Source organism: Sapajus apella, unplaced genomic scaffold (genome assembly GCF_009761245.1).
Source record: "Sapajus apella isolate SASKATOON/1434 unplaced genomic scaffold, GSC_monkey_1.0 scaffold2350, whole genome shotgun sequence".
NCBI classification, from domain to species: Eukaryota; Metazoa; Chordata; class Mammalia; order Primates; family Cebidae; genus Sapajus; species Sapajus apella.
In genome coordinates this window covers 502-10,078 of record NW_022439276.1, presented here as the reverse complement: position 1 = coordinate 10,078, position 9,577 = coordinate 502, and the positions used below count along the sequence as shown (strand labels likewise).

Below are 9,577 nucleotides of genomic sequence, written 5' to 3'. Positions count from 1 at the left end.
AGGGAGGAGAGAGAGAGGGAGGAGAGAGAGGGGGGAGAGAGAGAGAGGGAGGAGACAGAGAGAGGAGGAGGAGAGAGAGAGAGAGAGAGGGAGGAGCAAGAGAGAGAGAGAGGGAGGAGCAAGAGAGAGAGGGGAGGGAGGGAGAGAAGGGGGGGGGAGGGAGAGAGAGAGGGGAGAGGGGGGGGGGGGGGGAGCGGGGGGGGTGGGGAGAGGGAGAGAGCGAGCAGGCATCTGTAATCCAAGCTGGTCCGGAGGATGAGACAGAGAATTGCTTGAACCTGGAAGGCAGAGGTTGCAGTGAGCCAAGATTGTTCCACTGCACTTCAGCCTGGGCAACAGAGCGTCACTCCATCTCAAAAATAAATAAATGAATGAAAATACAAATACAAAAATTATCGGGGTGTGGTGGTGGGTGCAAGTGATCCCAGCTACTTGGGAGGCTGGCACCTGTAATCCCCGCACTTTGGGAGGCCAAGGCGGGTGGATCACCTGAGGTCAGGAGTTCGAGACCAGCCTGGTCAACATGGCGACACCGTCTCTGCTAAAAATACAAATTACTCGAGCGTGGTGGTGTATGCGCCTGTAGGCCCAGCCACTCAGGAGGCTGGGGCAGGAGAATCGTCTGAACCCAGGAGTCAGAGGTTGCAGTGAGCTGAGATCATGCCGTTGCATTCCAGCCTGGGAGACAAGAGCGAAGCTCGGTCTCTAATAATAATAATAAAATAAATAAATACAAAAATTAGCCGGGCGTAAAAGCTAAGGCAGGAGAATGGTCTGAGCCGGGAAGGTAGCGGTTACAGTTCAAGATTGTGCCATTGCACTTCAGCCTGGGCGACAGAGCAAGGCCGCCTCAAATAAGCAAAAAAAAATAAAGAAAGAAAGGTATATCTAGTTATTAATTACGGGATTCTCAAAATGGTGGGATTATAGGTTTTTACACTTCACGGTTATTGTTGTTTCTGCGTTTCCTACAATAAGCTCGGCATTACTCATACGATCCTTAGAAAAGGGAAAACACCCAAACGCCCTGTGTAATCCAGGCCCGCAGGCTGCGCGCAGGTGCATAGCGGCCCTGGAGGCCTCTCTGCGTGCCGCACCTGTCCCCGCCTAAGGCCACATCCGGGGCCCGCCGTAGGTGACAAGGACAAGGGCGGGCCAGCTGGTCCCTATCGCAGAGAGTCTGCCACCGGCTCGGGCTGTTATGGAACCCCAAATCCACCCCGGCCTGAGGAGGTGGGTACGTCAGGGCGCGAAGCCTTGGTTCGGTGGCCGCAGGATTCCTGGACGTGGCCACTCAGTTCCTCGCCTGTCCCCCGCCTCCGCCCCGGGCCACTTCCCTACCGAGGCGAGCAAAGCTGCAAAGTGAGGCTGTTCCCCCGCCGGCGTGAGTGAGCGCCGCCTTGCCGCTTCCTACGGCGCCGAGGGCCGGGGCCGGGGCACCGCCGCGCCGTCTGGGCTACAGGCTGGAAAGCGCGGCCTCTCGGTGCCCTCCCCATTATCCCCGCCTCGGGGGCCGCAGGCCGCTGCCCTCCAGCCCAGCCCAGCCCAACTCCACAACTCCTGCTCCAAGTCCGCGCCTCACCTTCCTCAGCCGCGGCCAAAGTTGCCGTCGCCGCCGCGAGCAGGAGCCCGAACGCAAGGACCTGCGGTGGCGCCATGCTGTCCGCGCGCCGGGAAGAGGGGCTAGGGAAGGGCCGGGAGCTCGCGGGAGGGCGTGCGCCGGGAGCAAAGCTTGAGAAGCCGGCCTGGCGGCGAGAAGCTTGGGGCGCGCGGGTCCGCGTCTGGAGGACCGCTACGAGGGGGTCCTCGGACCGCGCCGAAGGTGCTTGCTCGCCGAAGGACTTGCGCTTAGTGCGCGCGGCGGGGAGAAACGCAGACCTACACGACCTGGCGGCCCCGCCTCTCCGCCCCATCCCGGGTCGGCTTACCTCAGGCAGCCGGTGCTCGGTGATGAGTCACCGCCCGGGGGCGGGGAGTGAGTAGCTCCCCTCCCCCAGCCCCGGTGCAATTGTTGGGGCACCGCCCCCTCCGCAGGTGTGCGCCCGCACGCCCCGCCCCGCCCCAGGTGCTTTCTCTCCCTGGCGGCGGCAGGGGCCCTTAGTGGCCTCCGAGAAGGTTTGAAGGCTCTGTGCTGAGAATTCCTTTTACCTGGAGCAGCGCTAACTCTGAAGCCTTGAAGAACCGGGCTTGGGGGAAAGGGTGCGGCGACTGGGTAGAGGAAAGTGGAGGCTAAAGGGAATATAAAGACAAAACACTATAAAAAAGACGACCTTTGAGCTTTACCTGGCAGTTTAATTGTACTCCTTTGAAATTAGAAAAAAAAAAAGAAGAGGCCGGGTGCGGTGGCTCACGCCTGTAATTCCAGAACTTTGGGAGGCCGAGGCGGGCGGATCACGAGGTCGGGAGTTCGTTGACCAGCCTGGCAACCCAGTGAAACCACGTCTCTACTAAAAATACAAATATTAGCCGGGCCTGGTGGCGCGTGCCTGCAATGCCAGCTACTCAGGAGGCTGAGGCAGGAGAATTGCTTGAACCTGGGAGTCGGAGGTTGCAGTGAGCCGAGATGGTTCTCCTGCACTCCAGCGTGGTGACAGAGCCAGACGACGTCTCAAAAAAAAAAAAAAAAAAAAAAAAAAAAAAAGCTGGGAGCCTGTAATCCCAGCTACTCCGGGGCTGAAGCTGGAGAATCGCTTGAACCAGGGAGTTGGAGGTTGCGGTGAGCCAAGATCCTGCCACTGCACTCCAGCCTGGGGACAGCGAGACTCTGTCTCAAAAAAAAAGTAAAGGTAAAAGAGCAATTTTAAGATTCAGCTGTTTGATTAATTTCTACAAGAATATGTATCAAATCAAAGTTTATGCTTAAACAATCATTTCTATGTTTCTGTTGAAGTGTAGGCAAGTTGATCAATGTAAATAGTCATGTTGTTATAGTATTTCTATAATTTGTTTTGTATAATTTAAATTTTACTTGGTGTATGAAATAAGCTATATAGGCCAGGCATGGTGGCTCATCCCTGTAATTTCAGCACTTTGGGAGGCCGAAGGACACAAATCACCTAAGATCAGGGGTTCGAGACCAGCCTGGCTAACATAGTGAAACCCTGTCTCTACTAAAAATACAGAAAAAATTAGCCGGATGTGGTGGCACATGTCTGCAGTCCCAGCTACTTGTAAGGCTGAGGCAGGAGAATCACTTGAACCTGGGAGGTGGAGGTTGCAGTGAGCCAAGACTCTGCCATTGGACTCCAGCCAGCGCAACTAGAGCAAAACTCCATCTCAAAAAAAAAAAAAAAAAAAAAAAAAAAAAAAGAGAGAGAGAGATAGTACTAACAAATCAGGAACAAATTAACCAGATTTTTGTTGTCTGCTGTGTTTTGGATGTTTTCAGGAAGTTTGTCTTTCTCCAAATTACATGTACTTTTCCCAAGAATAATCTAACTGGTTATTGTGGTTTTATTGGCAAAATGTTCCATTCTGAGGTCTAAATCTGTTTACATAATCTGGAGAACTTCATCTTCTTATAACTGGACACCCATTTATTGTTCATTGCAATATAGTGAATTGAGTAAGCATAATTATTAAATAAATAATAAAATACCGCACTAATCTCTGACTCATTGTATCTAAGTATACATCCAGGGTAGTTCCCCCTCCACCCCCCCAGATGGCACAGGCTAGAGTGCCATGGTGAGATCTCGGCTCACTGCAATCTCCGCCTCCTGGGATCAAACAATACTCCTGCCTCAGCCTCCTGAGTAGCTGGGATTACAGGTGCCTGCCACCACATCTAGCTAATTTTTGTATTTTTAATAGTATTACCATGTTGGCCAGGTTGTTCTCCAACTCCTGACTTCATGATCTGCCCGCCTCAGCCTCCCAAAGTTCTGGGATTACAGGCATGAGCCACCACTCCTGGTCTTTTTTTTTTTTTTTTTTTTGAGACGGAGTTTCGCTCTTGTTACCCAGGCTGGAGTGCAATGGCGCGATCTCCGCTCACCGCAACCTCCGCCTCCTGGGTTCAGGCAATTCTCCTGCCTCAGCCTCCTGAGTAGCTGGGACTACAGGCACGCGCCACCATGCCCAGCTAATTTTTCGTAGTTTTAGTAGAGACGGGGTTTCACCATGTTGACCAGGATGGTCTTGATCTCTTGACCTTGCGATCCACCCACCTCGGCCTCCCAAAGTGCTGGGATTACAGGCTTGAGCCACCGCGCCCGGCTTTTTTTTTTTCAAGATGGAGTCTCTCCGTGTCACCCAGGCTGGAGTGCAATGGCTCTATTTCTGCTTAACTGCAACCTCTACCTTCCAGGTTCAAGCAATTCTCCTGCCTCAGCCTCCCAAGTAGCTGGGATTACAGGTGCCTGCCACCACACCCAGCTAAGTTTTGTATTTTTAGTCGAGATGGGGTTTCACCATGTTAGCCAGGCTGGTCTTGAACTCCTGACCACAGGTGATCCTCCTGCCTCAGCCTCCCAAAATGCTGAGCCACTCCCATAGGCATGAGCCACCACGCTGGCAGGTATTGTTTATTTTAATAGCTCTTTAATGCCTTTTCAATTTGTCATTCACTGCTGAAAATTACTTATTTTATGTTTTAATTGTGAATCTTCTGTAGTTCTAGTGCCATATTTAAGAACATTTATTAATATTTTCAGGCTGGGCATGGTGGCTCATGCCTGTAATCCCAGTACTTTGGGAGGCCAAGGGTGGTGGATCACTTGAGGTTAGGAGTTTGAGACCAGCCTGGGCAACATGGTGAAAACCCGTCTCTACTAAAAATGCAAAAGTTAGCTGGGCATGGTGTTAGAGAACGTAATTAAGTGTATGCATTTAATTCCAGCTACTTGGGAGGCTGAGGCAGGAGAATTGCTTGAACCCTGGAGGCAGCGGTTGCAACAAACTGAGATCATGCCACTGTACTCCAGTCTGAGTGACAGAGTGAGACTCTGTCTCAAAAAAAGAAAATAATAATAGTAACCCCTTACACAAGCATAGCCCTTTCACTTTTTCATTCCAATTTTAGTATATGTGCTGCCGAAGCGAGCATGCCCTTTCCCCTTTTCAAAGGGCTTTCATGTCTGTTGATTTACTCAATTCTTGCACCCACCCTGACTGTGTGCAAATATATTGTCTCACAATATCTGACTAAGAAAGAAATATAACAAGACTAAAAACCATAGCTAGGCCGGGCGTGGCGACTCATGCCTGTAATCCCAGCATTTTCGGAGGCCAAGGCAGGTGGATCTCCTGAGGTCAGGAGTTTAAGACTAGCCTGGCTAACATGGTGAAACGCCATATCTATTAAAAATACAAAATTAGCTGGGCGTGGTGGTGTGCACCTGTAATCCCAGCTACTTGGGAGGCTGAGGCAGGCAAATCACTTGAACCCATGAGGTGGAGGTTGCAGTGAGCCAAGATCATGCCATTGCACTCCAGCCTGAGCAACAGAGTGAGACTCCTTCTCCAACAACAGCAAAAAAATCATAGCTAAACTTGTCTAGCCATCAACTAAGCACCCAATTAAAAAGCCAACAACAGGCCAGGTGTGGTGGCTCACACCTGTAATCCCAGCACCTTGGGAGGCCGAGGCAAGTGGATCGCCTGAGGTCAGGAGTTCGAGACCAGCCTGACCAACATAGTGAAACCTCGTCTCTACTAAAAATACAAAAAAATTAGCTGGCCGTGGTGGCGGGTGCCTGTAATCCCAGCTACTCCGGAGGCTGAGGCAGGAGAATCACTTGAACCCGGAAGGCAGAGGTTGTGATGAGCCAAGATCTTGCCATTGTACTGTAGCCTGGGCAACAAGAGCGAGACTCCCTTTCCAAGAAAAAAAAAAAACAAAGTGTGGATGGAAAAGGAGAAAGTGGTTATGACTGTTTTTTCTCATGAATGTTGCGATATTTCTAAATAAAAAAAATTACAAATTAAATGTAAATGGTATTGGAAAAAGATATGTTCTTTAAAAAAAATGCTATTTAAGAAAATTACTGTAGTTAATATCCTATAGTTTACTTGTTTTCACATAGATTTGAGAATGTGTGTGTGTAATATGTAGAATTTAAAGAAGTTTTAAATAGGATGAATTTTATTATTGCAGATGGTTAAACAAGTGTATAATGTGTAAACATTTATTGTAATTCGACTAGGGGCTGGGCATGGTGACTTCCGCCTGTAATCCAGCACTTTGGGAGGCCAAAGGAGGTGGATCACCTGAGGTCAGTAGTTCGAGACCAGCCTGGCCAACATGGTGAAACCCTATCTCTACTAAAAATACAAAAACTTAGCTGGGTGTGGTGGCGGGCACCTGTAATACCAGTTACTTGGGAGACTGAGGCAGGAGAATCACTTGAACCTGGGAGGCAGAGGTTGCAGTGAGCTGAGCTCATGCCATTGCATTTCCAGCCTAGGTAACAGAGCAAGACTCTGTCTCAAAAAAAAAAAAAAAAAAAATAGCCTACCTTGATTTCAGGAACACATTTGACCTAATGTCTCATATTGCTATTGATTAGATAGACAAGGTATGCTGGAAGAACAGAAAGGAGGTCAATGAGGCTGGAGTTTGGTGATTGAGAGAGGAGATTTGGTGATTGAGAGAGGGCAAATGTGAGCTCATACAATGCCTTAAGGAATGGTTAGGAGTTTGAATATTATTCCAGATAGATAGATAGATAGATTAGATAGATGATAGACAGATAGATAGATAGATAGATGATAGATAGATAGATAGATAGATGATAGATAGATGAGTGCCTTGCCATCTTGCCCTGGTTGGTCTTGAACTCCTGGGCTCAAGCAATCCTCCTGCTTCTGCCTCCCAAATTGCTGGGATTACAGGTGTGAGCCACAGCACCTGGCCAACTCGGCATATTTTTTTTTTTCAGATGTAGTCTCACTCTGTTGCCAGGCTGGAGTGCAATGGCACAATCTCGGCTCACTGCAACCTCTGACTCCCTGGTTCAAGCAATTCTCCTGACTCAGCCTCCCAAGTAGCTGGGATTACAGGCATGCACCGCCATGCCCAGCTAAATTTTTTTTGGTGTTTTTAGTAGGGATGGGGTTTCACTATGTTGACTAGGATGGTCTCGATCTCCTGACCTCTTGATCCCCCAGCCTCAGCCTCTCAAAGTGCTGGGATTACAGGCATGAGCCACTGTGCCCGGCCAACTTGGCGTATTTGTAAGATTTATGTCAATTAGTATAGAACACTGATAGAATATAGCAATAATTATAACTGCTAAGCATTGTTGACAGGTGCTTTATTTTCACCAGGTTTTGAGTACATTATTAAACTTTACAGTAAATATTAAGCACCTACTATGTGCTTCTACCAAGTACTTACAAACAAGTGTGCAGCGCCTATTCTGTGCCACCCTTTTGCCTTTTGCCTGCATCTTTTTTTTTTTTTTTTTGAGACAGAGTTTCACTCTTGTTGCCCAGGCTGGAGTGCAATGGCACGATCTCAGCTCACTGCAACCTCCGCCTCCTGGGTTCAAGAGATTCTCCTGCCTCAGCCTTCTAAGTAACTGGGTTTACAGGCACCCACCACCACACCCAGCTAATTTTGTATTTTTTAAGTAAAGACAGAGTTTCACCATGTTGGTCAGGCTGGTCTCGAACTCCTGACCTCAGGTGATCAACCCATCTTGGCCTCCCAAAGTGCTGAGGTTACAGGCATGAGCCGTGCCTGCCTGCATCTTATTTAAGTGTGAAAGCAGGGGGTTAATCTTCATGCTCTGACCCAGTGGAGGTGCAGGCCCTAGCAAGGAGTGCACAACTGAGTAGGGATGGTACTCAGGTAGGGCAACCTCTTAGTGTACTGCGACTCCAAATAACCAGGGGAGAAGGAGTGGGTGGAGCAGGGCTCAGGCTAAGGACAAGATGGAGTGAAGGGGTGAGGTGGAGGACAAGCCACCTGGGTGCTGGAGTTTGCTGAACGGTCTGGATGTTCTCCTTCTTCTTCTTCTTCTTCTTCTTTTTTTTTTTGAGACAGAGTCTGACTCTGTTGCCCAGGCTGGAGTATAGTGGTACCATCTCAGCTAACTGCAACCTCCACCTCTCGGGTTCAAGGGGTTCTCCTGCCTCAGCCTCCCAAGTGACTGGGATTACAGGCATGTGCCAACACACCTAGCTAATTTTTGTATTTTTAGTAGAGATGGGGTTTCGCCATGTTGGCCAGCTGGTCTTGAACTCCTGACCTCAGGTGATCTGCCCTTCTCTGCCTCCCAAAGTGCTGGGATTACAGGAGTGAGCCACCTTGCCACACTAATGAATAATTTTTTTTTTTTTTGAGACGGAGTTTTGCTTTTGTTGCCCAGGCTGAAGTGCAATGGCATGATCTTGGCTTACAGTACCTCCTCCCAGGTTCAAGCGATTCTCCTACCTCAGCCTCCTAAGTAGCTGGGATTACAAGCACACACCACTACGCCCGGCTAATTTTTGTATTTTTAGTAGAAACCGGGTTTCATCATGTTGGCCAGGCTGTTCTTGAACTCCTGACCCCATGATCCACCCACCTTGGCCTCCCAAAGTGCTGGGATTACAGTCGTGAGCCACTGCACCGGACCACTAATAAATAATTTTAAAAGTGACTATTGTAGAGTGAGACTCCATCTAGAAAAAAATAAATAAAATATGATAGAAGAAAGAAGGATAAGATTGTTGTGGACAGTATTTGCAAATGTGGAATAAAAATGCTGAGCCATGGAACTTAAGTGAGGTTGGGATGTGAAGACAAGAGAAGAGAGAGAAATGGTATCAGACACTGTTGAAGAACTGAGACAGTGGGAGTTCTTGAGTAAGTTAGCTGGAAGGATAGGAGTCATCAGAGCAGTTTCAAAGGAGCTGGTGTCTAAAGGAGGAGAGGCAAGCAACAGTTTGGAAATGGGAAGTAGAAATGGGAAGTAGAACTCGCTGGTTCTTAGGAGCCTGAGATGTCAGGAAAAGCAAAGCAGCTTCTACTTCAGAGGGCCGCTCAGGAGACGGGGTGCTCAGAGACAGCCAGGTTCATTTACTGCCAAGAGGTGAAGGAAACATTCAAAGAAGAGGATGAGGCTACAAAGGCGTTCGATGGTGACAGATCAGGAGTTGCAAAGGAACGGTGGAAGAATTTGGGAAGGGGGAGGGAAAGGGGCTTGATCAGATTAGCGGTGGACTCACGGGTACTGGGATACTATCTAGTGTTGATGATCTATCCACGTTGGATAATCTAGAAGGCTTGTTCTTCTGGCAGTGACTAAGGCACTTGGGAATATAAAGCGCGATGAGAAATCAGCCTACACTGAATAGTGAATAGTTAGTCCAAAGGTTAGGGATGACTAACCTTTAGGATGACTGTTCTCCTCCACAAAGTAGTGGTGGTGGCAGCCATCTTAGGGAGGGCCAGAAGTGCTCTCTCTGGGAGCATATGGTATGGCAGGGGCTATGGGGTGACCGGTCTTAGCTTAATATCAACCTGAATGGTTGAGTCATGCATAAGTATTTACCGGGCATTTACTTTGTGTAAGACTTAACCACCCAACACTATAAAAAGCATACAGCCTGTAATCCCAGCACTTTGGGAGGCCAAGGTGGGCAGATC

At 48.9% G+C, this 9,577-nt stretch overlaps 1 protein-coding gene across 1 annotated transcript; it reads right to left on the bottom strand.

The window, feature by feature from the left end:
• Positions 1-805: 805 nt before the first annotated feature.
• LOC116547204 lies at positions 806-9,249 on the bottom strand. Its single transcript, XM_032273231.1, has 2 exons — positions 9,157-9,249; positions 806-2,229 (listed from the first exon to the last, which is right to left on the bottom strand). The coding sequence occupies exon 2, from the start codon at positions 1,911-1,913 to the stop codon at positions 1,338-1,340; it is 576 nt and encodes a 191-aa protein (XP_032129122.1). The 5' UTR covers positions 1,914-2,229; positions 9,157-9,249; the 3' UTR covers positions 806-1,337.
• Positions 9,250-9,577: the final 328 nt, after the last annotated feature.

Excerpts from the sequence above, each read along its gene's own strand:
- LOC116547204 (XM_032273231.1), bottom strand. The coding sequence starts at position 1,913 with ATGGGGCGGAGAGGCGGGGCCGCCAGGTCGTGTAGGTCTGCGTTTCTC.